The 23,033-nt window shown below is 27.0% G+C and overlaps 2 protein-coding genes across 4 annotated transcripts; both read right to left on the reverse strand.

Moving 5' to 3' along the window:
• Positions 1-106: 106 nt before the first annotated feature.
• Positions 107-1,989, reverse strand: LOC109801488 (isoflavone reductase). The gene is made up of 5 exons (XM_020362569.3): positions 1,687-1,989; positions 1,433-1,567; positions 938-1,175; positions 620-823; positions 107-471 (listed from the first exon to the last, which is right to left on the reverse strand). The coding sequence occupies exons 1-5, from the start codon at positions 1,906-1,908 to the stop codon at positions 308-310; spliced, it is 963 nt and encodes a 320-aa protein (XP_020218158.1). The 5' UTR covers positions 1,909-1,989; the 3' UTR covers positions 107-307.
• Positions 1,990-14,843: 12,854 nt separating this feature from the next.
• LOC109801470 (isoflavone reductase) lies at positions 14,844-19,151 on the reverse strand. 3 transcript variants are annotated; one of them, XM_029271924.2, is made up of 5 exons: positions 17,514-19,149; positions 17,187-17,321; positions 16,481-16,721; positions 16,174-16,377; positions 14,844-15,891 (listed from the first exon to the last, which is right to left on the reverse strand). In XM_029271924.2, exons 1-5 carry the CDS (start codon positions 17,724-17,726, stop codon positions 15,698-15,700), a joined length of 987 nt encoding a protein of 328 aa, XP_029127757.1. In that variant the 5' UTR covers positions 17,727-19,149; the 3' UTR covers positions 14,844-15,697. The 3 variants fall into 3 exon arrangements, with proteins under 3 accessions (XP_029127757.1, XP_020218133.1, XP_082923075.1); XM_020362544.3 differs by having other exon boundaries at positions 14,847-15,861; positions 17,514-19,146; XM_083066949.1 differs by having other exon boundaries at positions 15,767-16,035; positions 17,514-19,151.
• Between the last annotated feature and the right edge of the window lie 3,882 nt (positions 19,152-23,033).

Genomic DNA, 23,033 nt, shown 5'->3' on the forward strand with positions numbered 1-23,033 from the left:
TATTATTATTATTTTTTTCTTTGCATGGTGACGTGTTCCCGCGTAAAGATTACACAATTCGCTCCCAACAACGTATGAGTGATGTAAAAGTTTGAGAAACGAATACTACAAACAATGGTAGACTTTTTTTTATATTATTTTTTTCTGGTGAATAACACAAATAATAGTAGGCGGGTAGTGCTGCAAAAGTACAAACCTGCATGCAATGCCTTTATTAAAAAATAAATAAAAAAGGAAAATTGGCATTTATTTTATTAGGCAGTAGCATAGTGATATGACAGTGAGATAATTCTTCGTCTTTCATAAATCAGACAAACTGATTCAAATACTCATCGACGGTGGTGTACTTCACATCAGGATAAAGCTCATAAGCCTCAACATCTTTGGCAGGGTCGATCTCATACACTGCATCTCCTGTTATCTGCTGTGAGTGGAACAATGCCAGAAGATAATTATTTGGTATAGGAGTCCCTGCAGTAAAGCAAAAAGCATTATAAATCAAGAAATGCTTAGCCTCACATATATAATTGACATATGTTGCATGCATGCACTAGTATCCTATCCTATAAAAATGAATTTGTAAAGTCTTAAAATGAATGTTACTGCTAGTGTGACTGACCCTTAATGATCTTAACAACTTGATCCGCTGGAATATAAGTTTTCTCAAGAGTCTTCCCAATCTTTTTCTCCCACAAAGAGATGACCTCATTTAAGGTCAAATAATTGGCAGGGAGTCTTATGTGTACGGATTTGTTCAAGGTTCTAGGGTCATTCGCTGCTTTAATGGTATAAGTCCCCACATCAGCCTCAGTTATATACGCTCCTGAAACAAATAAATCCAATATTGTACACATTAATAAGGCAATTGAATTGTGCATATGTTATTTATCCTTTGTGCTAAAACAAAACCGTTCTTATTTATATATATTATTATTACCTTTGACATTTCCATCTCCAAGAATAGTCACCTTGTCACGAGGAGGATCAGCGGTGTCAAGCTGCGACATGTTACGTAAGAAATAACCAGTAAATGCATGGCAACAGAGGTAAGTGTAAGGAACTCCTTCAGCTTCAATTACTCTTCGGATCTTCGCTTTTTCCTCGAAAACTGCTCTAACTGGCTCAGCTGCATCGTGACGGTCCACATCCAACCCAAATTCAGATGGGAAAAACCTCTGTTGAATGTTGACAAATAAAATTTAAAGTACGTACCAAAGTTAAAAATAGTAAGAAAATGACAAAATTTAACAATAAAGTGAAAAAGTAAGGTCAATGGATTCAACCAAATAAAAAATAGGTCCACGGTACAAAAAGTATACATATACACATGCTTAAAATTTTCTCAAAGAGACCTCACGTCAATGATTATAGCATAGGTTAAATTCATAAAGTATATCATAATATGAGTCTAAGAATGGAAATTAATGCTTACCTTGACGTTTCCAGCTTCTTTGATTGCTGCAATGATCTTCACCTGATATTCTATAAGTAGTCTACCAGCAGTGCAGATTACAATATCAACTTGCTTTATTGCCCTAACCAGAGTGTCATGGTCCATCATATCCCCCTACAGAATCCAATAAACAGATACCTTTAACAAGGTTATGGTTACAAAATATTTACTAATTTTGTCAGAAAGAAATAGTACGTATAGAAATTGGTGTTGAAATGAAAGCACGTATGTACCTCGATTATATTAACTCCAGCATTGATGAAGCTCTGAAGGAGCTCTTCCTTGGTTTCAGGATTAGCAGCTTTGACAAGGCTTACCCTGTTCTTGTCGCCAGGGGTGTTCCTGACCAAGGCATATGTGGGATTGCCAGCCTTAAGACTGGCCCAAACTATGTGCCTTCCAATGGCTCCTGTGGGTCCCAGGACCAGGATCCTATCTTTTCCAGCTCCAGGCATTGTTAACACAAGCAATGTCTGTGTTTTTCTTGTTTTCTAAGTAATCAAATAACCAATCAATGGCTTGTGGTGCAGAACTGTACTTTGGGTACGTAGTATTTATAGAACACTGACTTTGATCTATATGCAATTTTTTCGCTTTATTTATTTCGTGTTTCTCACGTTAATTGCACAAATATTTATTTCGTTTCCGTCATGCCGCCGCTGGTGATCTCAGTTCTAGATGAACCATCCCACCGTCGCTGTTGCATTCAAGCTGCTTACAGTAGAGACTATAATTTATTTTTTTATATATATTTTTTTATTTATTCCAAACCAATAACTTGGGATTAATTTATTTGTGAGAGGTAGAAAACATTATTTTAATACTATGAATCCTTGGAGTATTAGGTTAATTTTCGATGTTTTAATACAGGTTTTGCGATCACAGGATGAAGAAGTTTGGTTAACTCAGATACTTTTTCAACCAACAGAATCTTAAATGCTGATTTTATTATAAAAAATACTCTATATACAGAACAATTTAAATGAAACAAATTATTTTAAACCATTTTTCTCAATATATTCAAATAAAAAGCTTTTTTCATATAATCAATTACAACTTAGCAACCCTCTCTTTCGACCAAAACAAATAGTACTCGGAAGGGAAAAAAAATGACATTGAATATTTCGATGATAAGTCTCTATCCATCGAACAATAACAATAAAAATTAAAAATATGATCAATAGTTTAATATTCACGTGTTATTAATAAAAATAAGATTTTGCAAGGTCAACTAATCAAAATTTAGGGTAAAGGGTTGTGAAGGGGTTACTTCTTTTCTATTTTTTTCTATTCACGGAACTGATGTTTGGTTCTATATGTACACTTTTCTGTTTATCTTTTTGGTACCACTGGTACCTTTTCAATGAAATTTTTCTTAGCTGTTCAAAAAAAAAAACTAATCAAAATTTATAATTGTTTTTTACTTTTTAAAGACAATTATATTAAAAATAAATTATTTTATTTTATATAGTGATTTATGATTAAATAACAGTGTAAAAATCTTTTATATTGTAATTATATATTATTTATTATATTAACAATTATTAAAATAATTTATGTTTAACAAAATCTAAGCCCGTACGAAAATTGCCTACATTGTTAATTGTTTCAGCATTAGGAAAATGTCCATCTGAATTCTTAATTTTCTTTTCTTCTTTTTGGTGAGAAAGAGACCCTAAAGAAAACTATCTACTAGATCCTCGGGGAAATTAAAGAAATGGAAGTTACATCACCTAACACAAGAAAGGGAAGAAAAATTATAAATAACACGAATGGAGGCCTCCACTGAAAATGAAATCTTGTATTAACTGAAAGCAACTACGGGTTTGAATTCTTGATCTCGTAGCGTTAATGCAAAGTTACCCTATATCGTTAATTAAACACAGCATTAAAATATATGCACCATCGTATATTCAATTCCCATGGTACACACGAGATCTTGACAATTTAGTTAATCAACCCCAATGTCATCATATTTAGGTTTAGGTTTATTTTATCATGAATTTTGATAAAAATTAATTTTTAAAAGTTAAATTATATCTTTCATTTTCTATATTTATTAAAAAAATATTGTTCATTTCATATTTTTCAATTTAATTCTTGAATTTATTTCTTTATTATTCCAATATGCATTGTTTATTATTTTTCATTGATCGTTAAGGAGATTTTTATAAGACATCTTATTTTTAAGCATCTTGCTTAGCATGTTATAGCTAGAAGCTAATGAAGTGGCAAAACATACAAGAGAATTGTTTTTATAAATAACATATACTAGTAATTTAATTCATATAATATATGGATAACTTTTATATTTTATTAATATTTTTTAGAAAACTAAAAAATATTATATATTTTAATATTTAAATAGGATATTGCAAGGATAAATGGAAATTTTAATTGTTTTTTTGCTACAAGTAAAAATAAAATAAAAATACGAGTAATATCGGATAAGATTTTTTATAACAGAATTTTTTTATTATTTTAATATATTTTAAATAATTAAAAATGGCAAGGATAATGTTACATAAGAATAAATTAAAAATTTTGTAATGATAGAAAAGCTTTCTAATTTTTTTTATTATAATTTAAAATTAATTAATAAACTAATAAATTAAGTCACCTAAAGATAAAAAAAAAAGTGAAAAAGAATTATTTTACGCTAAGTAATTGTAAGTCAAAGTCACATTCAAAATTGAGAAAAGTGAGAAAATCAAATAATAAACTAATTGGAAGAGTAACAAAAAGGAGAGTTTCATTAGGCAAATCATGTAATTTAATTTTATATACAGAGTAAATTTTATTAGATAAAGTGAAACTTACATTTTTAAAAAAAAAAATCTCCTCTAAAGTGGAAAGAGAAGCATTTTGGAGAATAATCTATGTTGATAATCATTGATTATAAAATCAATTATTGAGAATTATTATATGGCTATATAAAAAAAATTAAAATTATTAATTTTCGCATTAATAGTTATTATATACTTTAAAGGATACTTCCCTTACTTTAAAGATTTATATCCCACAATTTTATATACAACTTACATGGAGAGAAAATAAACAAATCAAAAGATGTTAGGGAGATAAGAATACTTTTCATAAAGTTAGGTATTAGTTTCGTTTGTGACTATTAGCAAGTACACCAAATCTTAACAAGTAGATAGTATAAGTAAATCATTTCTAGTATAATTCATACTCATCATTAATTAACCAAAAGTAAAATTGAGTTAAGGTGTATAAAAACTATGTAAGAATATTTAATCAAACACATGATATGCAAGAAAATAATTGATAATGGATTAAAATATGTTAGATTTAGAATGAAACTACATCAATATGAGTATAACTTGGAATCAATAAAACATGTTTCTGCTTATCTTTTTTGGCACCATTCTACTGAAACTTAATCATAATTCCTTACTGAATTATCCTATTTAATTTCTCCCAAATTTCTATTAACCTTTGTGTCAAGTTGATGCTAAAAGAACCATGAATCTCATTGTTCATCAAATGCTTTGAATCCCAAAGTTTCTCTCTGTAGTAGTTCTAACCCTAAAAAACTATCCAAACTATTTAAATTAGTTACATTTCGTAGTAGTTATGCACTATGATGCTCAACATTAATTAAAATAGTGTTGAGCATCTCTTTTTGTACAAAAATACTCCTTTCAAAGAGTTTGGTGCTTAGTCTCATCCTTAACGCTTAACTCTAGCTTTGGTATTGAGAGTTGGCATGCGACAAAAATTTTGTTGCTTTCTGACCTCTCCATGACTTCACACCCTTGTCTTTCAATTTACTTCATTTTTTTCTCTAAAAATTCTACAAAAACACACAAATTATAAATTCACTGTATAAACCAATATTAACATCATTACGACACAATTAAACAATAAATTCACACAAATCACTTAAATTAAAACACAATCGTATCCTTAAAAATACTATACAAATCACATTTATCATTAGACAAGGCCTTTTTTCATTTATGTAATGAACTGCCATAGTTCCCACACTTAACGATAAACAACTAGTAACGAAAAAATTATTAACTTAAGGTTGTATATACCTACAAATACAAGAAGATGTACTATAAAGCTTGTATCTAGAGATAAAAGCAACTATTCAAATATATGCATTATAGATACAAAATAATCATGTAAATGTAAACTATATAACTTAAGTTGTAGGTTAAACAATTACTATTATTTATACAAGAACCACCTAAAGGTAGTCATCAAATCCGGTTCTTGCACCACTAAGCAGCCTCCACTAAATCACCTCATACCTATCCTTATCCTGTTCTCATATCATATATAATCATCGTAGTCTAAGTTACATGAAAACACGCAAGAGTAAGATAAAGTTTTAAAGAAATAACGTATATATATAATATAAAACATCAACAACATTAATACATTAACACATCTTCATCTCATCTTGATAATGATAATTTTCACCTAAAATTATTAACCATTTGTATTAACAAAATCAACTCTTCTCTAGTTTTTAACAAGTTTAGTCCTCCTTTTTATGATTTTTTGTAATTAATTGGATATTGGTTACTGTCATTTAATTATGCCACTAATTCTCAATTTTTGTCTAACATATAGTCATCAGGAAGTGCATGGAAGCCAAGAAAGAAGAGAAGTTGAAGAACAAAGGAAGGCGGCTTCCAGCGTTGGGTGTTGCTCTACCTATTCTCGGCATAATTTAGACAAAAAACATCATATTCTTTAGCATCGAGCGCCACTTTACTTGCACCAAGCGCAGTCTTGGTAGAGAGCCACTCAAACTTCAGTGCTGGGTGTTGCACTACTCATGCCCAACACCTCTTTGGTAGAGAGCCCTTACTTTGTGCCCTAATGTTAGTGCTCGACGTGACATAATATGCATTGGGTGACATTTTTATGACGTGATAGTTTTGAATCACTTTTTCTCCCTCTTTTCGAGGGATGAGGGGCATTATTCAATGGGATCACTGTGGGTATGATTTTTAGGACTCTTTAAGTGTTGCTAGGGTTTGCTTGAAGACCTCCAATCCTCTCCTTGGCTCTCCATCTTCCACCATACATCTTATTTTCTTTTAGTACTCTTCATGACAATGAGGGGCTAAATCCATTTTATTGGGATTAGATGTAACGAACTAAACTCTCATGTAATTTGTATTATTCTATATATATGTGTGTGTGTCTTTCCATTTCAATGTTAATATTTTGTTTCTTCTCTTAATGTTTGTTGTGGAGTGACTAACCATAACTTGATATTTGATTCATTAGATATTGAAAAATATCTTTTTTAATCTTGAATTGGAACAAAATACCTAATAGAGTTTCTATCTAGGGATAGAACTTGACTCATTAGTTGTCTTAAACCCTTGCTACTAATACAAGTTTGTTTATTAAGCATTCAAGGAATTGATGCTTAATAAGGAACTTAGGCTCTTTCTTTTAAGAAATTAGGGTTTGAGTATACTAGTGGGTTAACATTAACATTAAATGTGAAAAAAGATTGAGTGATTATTATATGCATGAAAGTGAGGTTCGGTGAAGTATAATCCCAACATTAACATTCCATATCATTTTATAATCTAATCCATCTTCTAACTATATTCGATATAAAACACCAAAAAAAGTTTTATTTCCTCTTGAATAAATTTTATTTCTTTTACAAACCAACATTTAAATTATAAAAATATTCTTTTGTTTAATTTAATTATAAATTTTATCAATTGTTGTGTATTACACAAAGTCCTTGGAAAAATGATAAAAATATTTTCTACTTGCTACTTGTGTGACTGATGCGCTTGCCAAATTCACTTAACAAATCACCAACACTATCAACATACAACATCACAATACAACCAACTCATATGTCAGCATGGACAACTCATTCCACTACAATACTATCAACTTGAACATCATAACATTAACAACTTATATTGTTTATTACAACAACACAATATTTACAACATAACAAATACACGTGTCATCACACATTTCAACTAGAAGATCTCCTATAACACTAGGTGAGTAATTTAAGTAGCTTGACCCTACCAAACCAACAACACAGAATGATCTTTTTGACTTGCTAGATCAACAACAAATTAGATAACAATCTATAACACAACAACTTGATTTATCAAATGTTGATACTTAAACAATAAAGTCTAGTACTGATGTCAAGTCTTGAAAAGGGACTTATGACTTGGTTTCTTTAAAGTTTGGTCTAGCTTGATCTGTTTAATAAAAATGTCAAGTTTAGACTTTTAGAAAAACCTATTTATATAGAAAGACTAGACTTAGGTTTATAAAAAAGTTTGTTAGGCCTAATAGGTCGACCTATTTATTTATATAATATAAAAAAAAAATTAATATACAAATATTAAAAAATATAACAAAAAAAATAAATTTATAAAAGAAAAACAAATTATTAATATTTAAAATATTTCTTTTATACAATTGTCTTTTTTTTTTTTCAATATAGGTTTATAAGCTTACAACTTGTGTGTGGGTGCATGTCAACATACATGGCTAAGCATGAATTGTTCCTTAAACTAAAAATTATTCACTTTTTCTCATATATTTATTCTCAAATTTAAATTTTAATAATATTGAGTAAATTATATTTTAAAAATAAATTTGTTGGATTTTTAAAAATTAAGTTTATAATCCTAATTGACATTATTAATATAAATAGACTTTTAAATAGACTAATAGGTCATACTAGACTTTAAAAGGTCAGATCAGACCTTTAAAAAAACCTTGTGATAGATAATAGGTCATGTTTAGACTTTAATTTTCTAGAACAAGCTCAGCCTATATACTCAAAGTCTTTCTCTCTAAAATCCACTTTCTAAGCTTCAATTCTAAGAATTTAAGTTTATGAGACTTTATTCTAAATAAAAATCTTATATTCTTACTCTCAGGGTCTGATTATCCATTTGTCCAAAAAAAAAAAAAACAAACTAAGCACTTTTGAAACTCTTAAGGGATCCTCAAATCTCAAAATCTTTCAACATTGAACAACTATTCAACTTAACAACATGATAACAATTTAAAATAATTATAACATTTTACAACTTGCAGTGTTACAATTTACACTCCCCTCATTTACTAAATATATTATTATTTTCTTTTCTTTTTATTTATATAAATATACTTAATTTTATTTTCTCCACTCTTTCAAAGAACACCCCTTGCAATCCTCCTTTTGTCGCACTCCCTCCTTTCATTTCAATATCCTCATTTTGTTAACACTTCCACCCGACCTTGCCTACATACCCTCTCTCACATTGCATCGAACAAACCTTCCATCTCCGACAAATGAAGTTCCCGTGAAAGAATTTTTGTGATTTCACAGGTTTTCTAGCGAATTTATTTTTTGGGTTTTGATGTTAACAAATTAAAACTTAACATAGTTTCTTACAAATATTTTACATAATAGATTTTATACTGCTTTCCTGAATGAATAAAATAATGAAATCAAACCTTACCTCAACATGTATATGATGCGGGCAATTTGATGAAAATATTTTAGAATAACAAACAAATTCAATACAAAATTACAATTGAATGAGATTAAGATAAAATTCTAAATTTATTAATTCGGTGCATGTTTTACATAACATATTTTGATATTTTCACTACTATTATCTAATAATATGTAGACACATATATTTAATTGACAAATAATTTAATATCATTTATTTATTAATATTGTAATTAAGTCTTTATGATCTATTAATAGCTTTTTTAATTTTATCTATACTTTTTTATTGAAATGTTTTTTATTCTTCTTTTTAATCCAAATAACTTTTTAAAACATATTTTTTCTTAAATAACTGTTTTTTTTTTTTTTAATTTTTGAAGTATTAATTAAAAAAATTATTTCAATTTCTTAAATTTTAACCGAAAACATAGAATAAATACATAAGGCTTAAATTTTTTAGTCTCTCTAATTTAAATTAAATTTATTTTTGGTTTTTCAAATTTAAAATTATTGATTTTAGTACTGTAATTTTTCAAAATTTTGTTTTAATATCTCATATTACTAATAACATGTCTAAAAGTGACAGATTGAAATAGTTATGCGATATTAATTAAGTTTAATATTATATTTTCTCTATTAAGAACATTAATGCATAAATTTTATATAATAATATTAAACAACTTCTCTAATAAAATATGAATATAAGGATTATAATAAGATTTATTGAAAATTGAAGGACTAAAAAGATCGATTTAAAATTAAGGAACTAAAAATAAATTTACTTTAAATTTAAAGGACTAAAATTATATTTAAATCAGTATATATATAGTATTATTTAAGATATTTTACTATTATATTAGAATAATACCTTAAATTTTAAATGTTGAAAATTTACCTTAAATTTAAAGGACTAAAAATACTATTTTAATTTTAAATTTAAATTCTAGAAACAAATTATTATAATGTGTGAATTTTTTATTATTTATTTTATTATACAATATTGTCTTTCTATCATTTTTAGATATTTTAGTATTATATTAGAACTGTAGTAGCATTTTATTTTAATTTTAGTTTTAGTTTTAGTTTTAATTTTACTTTTAGTTTTAGTTTTAATTTTACTTTTACTTTTATTAAGGTTATAGTATTATTTTTATTTTTTATATATATTTTATTAATATTTTTATATTCATTGGTTTTATTTTTATTAAATTTATTTTTAAATTAAAATTATATATATATATATATATATATATATATATTTAGCACTATAAATATTAACCAACACTTTAGTTAATATTTTAAATATTTCTTGATATGTCTAAAAGTCTCACATTGTTTAGGAATCGAGATTAAGCATAGTTTATAAAACATAATTTTTCCTTAATCCACTAAGACGCTTTTTCAATAATAAATCATAACAATTTAACGAGTGTCAAAACGAACAATAATACGATGACAAAGTCTCACACATTGCTTAGTTGTAGAGGCTAAAGGTTTATAAACATCATTCTTCATCTACCTATTGAGGACAAAATTGTGATAATCGAGTAAGCGTCAAAATGGATAATACTTTAAATGTGACGAATTTAACAATGTCAACAGACTTACGATCGAAATAAAATATATTTATAATACTTGAAATATTTATTATAATATTAACTTATAATATTATGTTGTGATGTTAAGAGATAATTATTTAAAACGTATTATATTATGAATATAATAAATAAATTACAAATCTATCAATTTATTTGGTAGATTGATTTTAAAAATATTACAATTTAAAACTATGCCAATTTTAATAATAATATAAAACAATGCAATTTTATTATAAAAATAGTTATTTTTTTCTTGAAAATGTATATATAAAAGAAAAATTATTATTTCTTAATTACAGTAAAATAATATTATAATTAATGTTTATGATATGATAAATATTATAAAAATAATATAAGATAATGATGAATATTTATAGGAAAATAAATATATAAAAAGTAATACTAATAATGTATATAAGAAATTATTAATAATTTATGAATAAAAAAATTAATATTATATAATTCTTATATAATTTCAAGAAAAATAAAATATTATTACAATGATAATATATTAATAATAGTAGTAAAATAAAAAGCTAAATAGTTGATTAATACTATATATTTAAAAAATAAAAATAATTACTAAAATTATAATATATTATAATCTAAAATTTAGAATATAATATTATAAAATAAAATATAATAAAAAATTATAAATAAAAAAAATATCGATATCCATATATGTATGAGTATCGAATTAAGACATTAATATATTTATTCTATGTTATTTAATTAAAAATAAAAAAAATTAAAATAATTATAGAAAGTTTTATGTTGATTAACATTTTAAAAATAAAAATAAATAGTAATTAGCTGTGAAAAATTATTTAATTTTTGTACGGGTTTAAAAACAAGAAAATATCATTTAAATTAAAAAAGTAAAGATACAAAATTAAAAAAAGTAATTAATAGATTGTAAAGACTTAATTACAATATTAACAAATTAATTATATTAAATGATATGTCAGTTAGATACACATGTCTATATATCATTGGACAATAGTAGAGAGAACACAAAAATATATTATTTATAATATGCATCGAAATAATAGTCAATTTCTATTGTCCACTAAAAAAAATACTTTTAGGGTGTGTTTGGGTAGAGAAGTAAAAAATATGTGAAAAATAGAATAGAGAGAAATAAGTGAGTAAAAATAGGTAAGAAATAGAATAAAATTTTAATTATTTAATTTAAAGAGAAATGGGAAGAAAAAAAATAAAGAAGAGAGAAATAAAAGAATAATAATAATTACTTTTTAAAAAATAATTTTGTCTTCAATCATACATAAGTTTTGAATTTTAATTGATTACACTATTTTTTTTTAATTTGTTACACATCGTGTGGTGGTTTAAAAGCCGTCATTATTTGATTAAAAAATTTATTAAAAAAAGGTTGATTGTGGCAATTTCCTAACCACGACAATAAAATAATATTATAAGTGTATGATTTCTGGCTGTCAAGTAAAAAATATAAAAAAAATGTCAGAGATAAAGTCATTTCTTTTCTATTTCTATTCATCTAAGTTTGAAAACAAAGCGGTGGGTTTCACACTTTTCTATTTCTCATCCACATGATTTTTACTCTGTCAAATAACTAGCTTTATTTTTATTCTCTCATTTCTACTAGTTCTAACCTATTTCCGTGCAACCAAATAAGGGGGTAGTTATGGACGTAGATTGTTATAATAAAAGTTGGAAATTTGTAGAGAAATGTAAGTTATATAATAATAATTTTATAAGTTTTATCTATAATTAGTCATTGTAAATAAAAGTATATGAGTTTTCCTTACACTAAATATTTACATATAGAATGAAGAATAGGTATATGTCACTTTCCTTATAGTGACCTTCAATATAAAAGAGAGAGACAAAAGAAAATAACCTTTTTATATAATGAATATTCCTGTAATAAAAATCATTAAAAAGAAAGAAAGGATAAGTATAAATAGTAATTTAGAAGAGTGTAAATAATATTGGAAAAAATAAAAGTTGGTCGGCTCATACCATATTTAATCTCTCTCCTTATTTTATGATTTTTAATGAAGTCTAACCAATAAAAAAAAGTGTTTAAGATAAGTGTGTTACTAACACTTTTATATATCTTGATATGGTACTCTAAAAAATATGTTTGTTATAATGTTTTTCAACAAAAAAAAATTGTTTTACTTTACTAATAACCACACTAATATTTAATGTCAATATTTATTAAGTTGATCATCAAAATAAGAATATAATTTTAATTGAAAATATAATAATTAAAAATACCTAAAATAAATTTCAAAAAAAAAAATACCTAAAATAATGTACAAAATTTTTGATTACATCAAGTGATTTCGTTTTATTTATGCAACAAATTGTAGAATATAATATGTTTTGAAATATTTTTTTTTACTTGTTTTTAAAGGACATTGATATTTAACCCCAAGCGTGTTGTTCAACGGTAGGGGTTGATCCACGCTTAAGCAAGGTCAGGGGTTCGAATCCTGCTTTGTGTATGCAGCTATGTTAAATTTTGGGGCCAGCTATCCCACCCTTTGAGGTGCCTCGCCTCCAACGTAACGAGGAAATTAGTCACTGTTGTCGGCGGTGAATACTCCAGGGACGAAAAAAAAAAAAAAGGACGTTGATATTTATAAAGTAAAGATAATTTCTACTTATTTTATTATTTTTTATTTGACATATTTCTTATTGTCATGTTCTTATGTAAGTCCAACATTCAAGTGTTAGACATTGTGTTGCTTGGTTGAAATATTTTACAAAGTGAAGCTCTCACCACGGCATCACGCATTAAATAAGCAATGAGACTTGTTCAAAAATGATGTAAAATTTTGAAAAACAGCGCTTTCCGACTTGTCTGGCTTACGTATATTTGTACGTCAATTAATAGGTAATGATCGTTTCACTTTCATTACCGCTCTGTAGCTTTATTTGTCATTTGGTACATATTTTAATATTTAATTAATTTGCATTATTACATTCGAGTAGTTTTCATCTAATCTATTGTATAAAAAAATTTCAAGGTAGCCTTTGGCTGAAGTTAATGAAAGACAAGGAGTAAGACTTGACAAAGAGGATGAGACTACAACAAAACTTATTATTACCGACAATTATTTAACAACAATAAATTAATTGTCTCTATTTTATTATTTAATAAAAATATTACTGACTAATATACAATACACTAAAAATGTATTCACATTATACCAAAACTTATTTAGCGACAATTATTTATTAGAAAAAACTTAAGTCTCATATCAACTAGAAATAAGATAATCAGAGAGTATTTAAGTGAATGATAACTCTCACCTTATAAGTTTGTTTTGTAGGATTAAGTTAGATCTGTAACTTATTATTCTAAGTTGATACTAGATTACTCACCATTACTAAGTTCAATAGTGCTAATTAAAAAAATAAGAAAATCAAAGAATATATAAGTAGAAGACAACATTCATCTTACAAGTCTCACATCGACTAAAAATAAGATAATAAAATAGTATTATAAATCATTTCTTAAACTTTTAGTGACAATAGCAAAAGATATTAAATGCCAGTAAAAAATACCGCAAAAAGTTTTACATTTTTACCGACCATTATAAGGGTCTTTACCAGCATATATAATAATAGTCGTTAAATGTTTTAGCAACACTGCAGAAATGCGGTAAAATTTTTTGTAGTAATTTTTATTGCCAGTAAAAATCATATTAAATGCCACTTAAAGTTTATTTTGTTGTAGTGATTCAAGTCTGAACAACTGTACTCCGGAAGAAAATCGCTTAGCGATCCTCACCTAAAGAATTCAAATATTCTCGTGGCCCTATTTTTGCTTAGCAATTTAGTAATCGTTAAGCCATTAATCACTTAGCGATTTGATTAGGTCGTTTAACGATCGGAGATGTCACAATATCCCATTTTTGTTAAACATGGATCGCATAGTGACTCTTGTCAATTCCTCAGCTATTTGTTTTACAAAAATGGGATGTTTTGTGAAAAGATTGTTTTTAGTAGGGAAAATGGGTTGTTTTTGGATTATTGGGAGTATGCATGTTTGAACACTGCTTTATTGCTCTTAAGAGGCTCTTCACTTCCCATGTTCCATTCTTCTTCATTTCTATGCTTTCCTCCATGATACAATATTCCCAGTGATGGAATCGGGGCACAAAACTAACAAGGTTTAAGAGCCGATAGTTTTAAGAAAGGAAAGAAGACTAAGAACGAAGTGGTTAATTTTCAGTGAATAGATAGCCTCTATTTATAAGAAAAAAACACTAGTATCTGGCTCCAAAAACGGAATGAAAATTAATCCGCTGCATATACTAAAACTATTAATAAATAATTAAGATATTAAGAAAGCGGTAATATAATGATAATCCTAACAAAATTGTATAAGAACCAAGCCAGAACATTAACTGAAAAAATTGGTCATATCCGAATAAGTTTTGAATAAATAAAATCTAAAAATAAAAATACTTTTGAAGTCCATACTTGCATGTGAATGATTTGCACTGCAATAGGTCCACAAAATCCATCCTCATAAGTGTAAGCTTATGGCCTATTGCTTGTTTCTTTGTAATGCGTTACACAACTTAATATATAAACATATACCCTCAAGCAATGGAGACTCAAGTCTTTTGAAATATATCTTTATAAAGATATAATGTACAACATTAACTAATGTTGATTTTGAAGTTCGATAGTATAAAATGTTTTAATAAGAAAATGTGTTTTTAGTGAAATCTAACCTCAACACTTCATATCTAATCTTTCAAAACTATATTTCACCACCATTTCTATATAAAAGATCAAAAATATCTTTGCAAGCTTTATTTATTTATGCTAACTCATTGAACAACTGATTAATTCTATTTATTCAAACAACAATAAATTTGTAAATCTCTTATCAAGTATATGAGAACGATATTCTACTCATTTGCAAATATTTAAACAATTTAGTACATTTGGCAAAGAGTTAAGATTGCATGGTATAGTGTTACCTTTATTTTAGATGAAAAGAAGATTACGTAAATAGGAAGGGTTTGTAAAGGACAAGACAAACACAAGTAATTTGACAAAAATAAAAAAGGAAAAGCGTCGTTGGTTTTATGGAGCATTTTTGTAGAGTGACAGAAGTGCATAACGCGTTAATTCCTCAGATTTCAGCAATCAGACAAACTGATTCAAATATTCATCGACGGTGGTGTATTTGACGTGAGGATAAGACTCAGAAGCCTCAACGTCTTTGGCAGGGTCAATCTCATACACTGCATCTCCCTTTATCTGTTGTGAGTGATACAATGCCAGCAGGTAATTATTTGGGAAGGAAGCCTCTACACAGGGACGGAGCCAGGATTTCAATACTGGGGGGCCGAAAATAAATAATATATAATTTATAATAAATGAAAATTAAAGTATCAAAAGCATATAAAAAAAAATATAAAAAAAAATTAAAATTGTTGGGGGGGCCGTGGCACCCGTAGGTCCCCCCTTGGCTCCATCCTTGTCTACAGTAAAACAAAAACATCAAAAATCAAGAGATCATGGTTAGTTTCACAAAATAAGAATTCATGTAACATTACTCATGATCATATCCAATCCTATAAAAAAGAATTTGTTGTCTTAAAATGAATGTTGTTACTGACCCTTAATGTCCTTGAGAACTTGTTCCTCTGGAACATAAGTTTTCTCAAGAGTCTTCCCAATCTTTTTCTCCCACAAAGAGATGATTTCATTAAAGGTCAAGTAATTGGCAGGGAGTCTTACGTGCACGGCTTTGTTCAAGGCTGTAGGGTCATTCGCTGCTTCGATGGTATAAGTGCCAGCATCAACCTCAGTAACAAATGCTCCTGAAACACAAGTAGTTAAATAATAATATGTAGTTAATTATGAACACGTTGAAGCTGTTATTTATCACGTGTGCCAAACAAAATATTGAACTATATGTATTACCTTTGACATTTCCATCTCCTAGAATGACTACCTTCTCTCGAGGAGGAACAACGATGTTATTAATCTGTGCGAGGTTACGTAAGAAGTAACCAGTAAAGGCATGGCAACAGAGGTAAGTGTAAGGAATTCCTTCGGCTTCAATTATTCTTCTGACTTTTGCTTTTTCCACGAAAACTTCTCTTACTGGATCCACTGAATCGTGACGGTCCACATCCAACCCAAATTCAGATGGGAAAAATCTCTGTTGACACAAGGAATTCAAAATAAGCGCTTAATACAAATCCAACCGTTGAAGGAATTACAGGCGTAAGTTATAGTGTTATACTACAGACACCTCTTTTGTTCGAAATATCGCAGTGTTAGATAATTAAGTTTCTGTCACTAACACTTCTACTCGGTGTTCAATTGGGTTTGTCGGTCACCTTTTTTATTTAGACTTGTTATAATATATATATATAAAATAGAGATTAAATTATGCAATTCAATTAATGATCTATGATTCAATCTTACACATGATCATGATGATCCAATATTTTTATAATTATATTTAGACTTATTAAATTATTTATAAAACTCGTATAAAACAAACCATCACGCAAACCAAACTAGACAGAAGTATGTACTAGTTAGTAAACTCGTCAAAATCTGTCATTTTCTCCTGTACTCGTAAGTCTAAGAATGAAAATATGGTTATTAATTTACCCACCTTGACGTTTCCAGCTTCTTTTATTGCTGCAATAATCTTGACCTGGTCTTCTATCAGTAGTCTACCAGCTGCACATATTACAACATCCACTTGCTTCATTGCCTTGACCAGTGTTTCATGATCGTTTATATCTCCCTGCACAGTCCAATAAACATATATACTTTATTTTTATCCATATAAAGTATAATAACAGCTACGAGATTTAAACTTTTATACATGCTAATACTATTTTAATTCCTTACCATTATAAAATATATGCTATGAGAGCACGTACTTATTTTGTTTCAAACAGTAGAAACTGGTATTGAAATGAAAGCACGTACGTACCTCGATTATTATAACTCCAGAATTTTTGAAGCTCTGAAGGAGCTCTTCCTTGGTTTCAGGATTAGCAGCTTTGACAAGGCTTACCCTGACATAAGAAGTGTTGCTCCTGACCAACACAAATGTGGGATTTCCTGCCTTAACACTTGCCCAAACTATGTGTCTTCCAATGGATCCTGTGGATCCTAGAACCAGGATTCTATCTTTTATAGCCATTGAATAAAACTAAATAGTAGTGTGTGTTTATAGGTAATCAAACTAGCAATGGCTTTGTGATGTACAGCAATACTTTGCTCGGTATTTATAGGGTCATACGTGACATCCTTTTCCTTATATTTTGACATTTCAGTGGTTGTATTCTATGATATTCACAAACAATAACATTTCACTCATCTTCTTTTATGGATTAGAAGGAGGTCAGAGTCTTTTATGGGTAATAACTCTTTCTTAAATATTTTCTGCATTTAAGATTAAGGATTAATCTCACATATCAATATAAGATTTTTTAATGGGTTTTATCTTTATTTCCATATTTTCTTGAAAATTTTTCAAAAAGTCACTATACTTAAATTGATTCAGTTCAAACAGGTTTAACTGGTAAATTCTTAAAAAATAAGTTATTAAAAAATAGATGTATCTTATTAATATAAATAATACTAAATTATCTTTTAAATCATCCTTACACTACTAGAATTTTTTTTATTACATGCGACTTTTCCAAACGTTGTTCTTGCAAATTTTTCTGTGAAATTTTATCTGTAGATAATACCTTTGTGGATAATATATTTTTGTGAATTTTAAAATTCGCAGGAAATTTTCCTGCGAAATTTCTTGCAAAAAAAATTCGCAGGAAAGTTTCCTGCAAAAAAAATTTGCAGGAAAGTTTCCTGCAAAAAAAATTTCTGCGAATTTTTTCGCAAGAAATTTTGCAGGAATATTTTTTATGAAAAAAATTTAAAAAATTACTATAAATTCTATCAATAATTTTTTAACTTTCAAATGCTCACAATGAATTCAAAGCATTTGTTTCCATGCCTCCAACATGTAATACATAATCTTTTAAATTCTAAGAATGTAGATTATAAACTAACACTCATCCATACAAATCAACTTGTAAGATAAGTGTTGTCCCAACTTATATACTCTTTAATTACTTTATATTCAATCGATATGAGACTTGAATTTTTTTTAAAATATTAAACTTATAAATTTAAATACTTTTTTTTATTTTTCCTGCGGATTAAAATTTGCAGGAAAAATTACTCGCAAATTTTTTTTACTATTTAGTAAACATTACTTGCGAATTTATTTTTGCAAGAAAATCTGCAAGAAATAAAATAAAATTCTTACAATATTTTTTGCAAAATTTTTACCATGAAAAAAAATTATATGATTATTAAAATTTTAGCAAAATTTATAAGAAATATCTATTAATTATTTTTTGCAAATAAATTCGCAAAAAATTTCTGCAAATATTTTTTTGCAGGAAAATTCGCAAAAAAAATTTTACAAATATTTTTTTGCAAGAAAATTCGCAAAACATTTCTGCAAATATATTTTTGTAGGAAAATTCGCAAGAAAATGACACTTTTCTTGATGGAATACCACTAAGGCCAAGTAGTCCAAGAGGTGATGTATTGAAAGAAGCAAAAGGAATGAGTTAGTGTTGAAAAATCATAGGAGGAGTGAGGCCACTTTTGGACCTTAGCTCCTAAGTTTTTATTAGCATAGCATTTATTTTTATTCATATTTTGCCCTTGTCTTTGATTTCCTATTTTACTCTTGTATTTTGGGATATCTTAGACATAGGATCTATTTTACTTGTATTTCCAATTTTACCCTTGTATTTTGGGGTATTTTAATCATAGGATTTATTTTCTTTTGTATTTCCCATTTTACCCTTGTATCATGGGGTGCTTTACATCATAGGTTTTTATTTTTGGGCTAAGGTATTTGATTAGGGTGGGAACAACAACCTAGACATATTTTTGTGGCTATTGGACCTATTTTTGGTGTAGAAAGGCGTAGACCCAAGTGGAGGGCAAAGGTTGCATGGTCTTATCATGCACCTAGATGTAGCCTAATTAAACCCAAAGATTTCATCTTTGGCCACCAAGTTGCATCTAGGGTTCATTTGAGTTTCATTTAGTGTGCATTTGGCATTGTGAATTTTGGCCAATGCAACCCTAGATGCCTCTCACTCCTATAAATACCCTAGGCTATGCATCATGTAAATACTTTGGATATTGAATATAAAGAGAGCCTTTTGTGCCTTTATATCCTTCCTTAGTCACCCTTGGCTAATTCGGCCACCTCCCTTCCATCTCCACCTTGAGAGAAACAACCCTAGAAGTGGCCTTCATCATCATGAAGTGAGTCAATCCTAGAGTACCCTTCTCAAGCATTTCCTCAAACACCTTCTACCCAACCGTCTATTCCATCATTATTCACCCTAAAACCTTGCGTCACCTTTGAAGAACTTGATCCTTGGAGAAGACGTCCTATTCTTTATAAGAAAATTCGCAAGAAAATGACACTTTTCTAATAGTGTTAATTGTTGAATCTCACACATATATTTTGTTCCTTTCATTCTAGTGTTTCTAGATGTTAGACCATAAACTTTAATCTACATGTGAAGTTTCCCTATATTTATCCGGGTTTCTCACGTCAATTCCCAAAATATCTATTTCGTTTCCGTCCAACTAAAATTAAAACTTGTCACATTTTTTCCTCTCTATCTCTGGACTTCGTTAAAGAACCAAAATATGTTTGAATTATATTACTAATTTATATTATAATCTAAATAAAAGATTTTTTTTAATATCTCAATATTATATAATTTCTCGATAAAATCTTTTGCATTAGCAGGACTAGAGAAACGAAAACTTTATCCATACAAATATAATATATAACAAAATATTTTCAATTTTAATAATTTATTTTTATACAATATCAATTCATTTAAAAAAATTTAAGTTGAATAGTTGGGTAGAAATGTTATTGTACCAACCAGAAAGTTCAAACATACAGCATTCACAAAACTGAATTAAAAACCGTGGAAAGTTCAAACAAACAACATCCAGTAAACTGACTATTGTTTACGAGGCGCACAAACAATTTATTTAAAGTGATAAAATTGTGGAAACTACAATGAAACTGATTTAAATTTTTGGAAAGTTCAAACAAGCTGGATGCTTACATACAAACAATAATTTATTTAAAGACATACACGCACAAACAATTTATTTATCAAAGTGGAAATTTTTTATTTAAGGAGATAAAACCTTCCTAGTATTTTTTGTATATACTTTGGAAAAATTACACAATAAACTACTCAAAAACACTTTTTTAAAAGACTTTTATATGAATGTAATGATTTTAAAGTTTTTTTTTTTGAAAGACTTTCTAGAAATGTAATGACTTTTAAAAAAAATTAAAAAACTTTTATAATCAAGATTTTATAATATAAATTTGAATAAATTTATATCATAAGAATTTATAAGATTTTAATAAATTTTATAAGATTTAAAAGAATAATATGGATTTTTAAAAAATAATATAATTAATAAAAAAATAACATAAATGATCAGATTTAAATAAAGAAAAATAAAATCAATACAATCTAATAATAAATAATTAATTATAGTTTCATGTTCTCTAAATAATTACATTTCTTTACACATGACTATTTATGCATTGATATTTTCTTTCATGCTATTAAATTTGAATAATATATTTAAGTTTATGATATTTATTGATCAATAAAACTATCAAAATTGATCCAACATAATGCATTAGTTGATTGGTCCATTAGATCAAATTAGAATTTTAAGCCCAACAAAATTTTGACCAATTTGCTCCAAGTCACATGTCAAGTTGGACCGATATAAAGTTAGGTTGGAAAGGTACCAAACCTATTTGTTTCAATATTTTTTTATTTTTCCTTTAAAATTACATATAAAATTATTAAAAAAAAGTAATTGTTTCAAGTTATACACATCTATTAATTTAAGTATATTCAAGTTCATATTACATGTAACATAAGTAATAAAACTTTGACATTCATAATCAACGCATTCAAGATTTTATTTTTATATCTTTAGAAAACATATTTCACATACTAGTTTTATAAAGCTAAATTTCAGTTTTGGTGTCAATTCGCAATTTTGGCTGCTAAACTAAAAAACTATTATGTAAATAAGATATATTAATAAAATAAAAATCAATCACTCATTAAAATATATAAAAAAAATATTTTTTTGTTATTCATTTTTATTTTTATCTTTACATCTCAAGGCACTAAATATCATATCACTTTAGTGGTAACAAGTCATTAAACAATGAGAAAATTTAATGATTAATAAATATCAAATTGATAGTAGGATTAAAAATTTTTATTTTTAAAAATATAAGGATTAAATGTTTCTATTTTAAAATAAAAGGACCAAAATTTTGAATTGATAAAAATACAAGGACAAAAAGTAAAATTTAGCCTTTTATAGATAGCCTAAAAATTTCTCTTAAGTCAGGTTTGGATGAAGAAATTTAAAAGTTGAGATACTTAAAATTTTACATGTTTTGATTGGATAATTTGATTCAAATTTCTTAAATTTCAAATTAATATTTCAATATTAAACTTTATAGAGAGAGAGAAAATTGAGGAGACAGTAAAAAAACGAAAAAATTATGAGAAATTTAAAAAAATTTGATGAGATTATTGAATGAATAAATTATATGTAAATTCTACTAAAATATCTTACAAAATCTATCATTCCAAATAATGAAAAATTAAAAAAAAAAGTTGATGAGATTATTGAATGAATAAATTATATGTAAATTCTACTAAAAAGTCTTACAAAATCTATCATTCCAAATAATTCAATTGAAATATTTATATTTTTTAATATCAAAAACTTTTATTAAGTAAAAAAAAAACTTAATTATATATCACCAAATTCTGATGCACTCTTAAAAAAATTATAATTGTATTAGTTGAATGTTATTAAATTTTGACGTATGTGTATTCTTAAAAAATTATGATCGTCTTGATTGTCACATAATTTTTTTAGAGTTAATCACCTATACACTGTCAGTGTAAATTTTTTTACACTGACAACCAATTATATCTTATAAGAGTTAATCACCTATATACTATTGGTGTAAAAGTTTTTTTACATTGGCAACCAATCATATCTTTTAATAGTGACATGCCAGCTACTTTAATGAAATAAAAATAAAATAAAATAATTTAAAAGATATAATCATGTCTAAAAGTAAATGTGTTTATAGTGATATGACACAATTAAAAGATATAATTGGTTGTTAGTGTAAAAAAACTTTACCCTAACTATGTATAGGTGATTAACTCATTTTTTTATATAAAAAAAGTTATATTTATATGCTAAACCTCTCATAGTGTTTGATAAAATTAACCGGAAGTTATTTTCGGTAGTAGTTGATAAACGCAAAAGATTCACCAGTGTAAAATCACAAAAATAGACATGTTCATATGATATTTAAAAT

The sequence above is a fragment of the Cajanus cajan genome, chromosome 11 (genome assembly GCF_000230855.2).
Source record: "Cajanus cajan strain Asha chromosome 11, NIPB_CcT2T_4, whole genome shotgun sequence".
Lineage (NCBI taxonomy): Eukaryota > Viridiplantae > Streptophyta > Magnoliopsida > Fabales > Fabaceae > Cajanus > Cajanus cajan.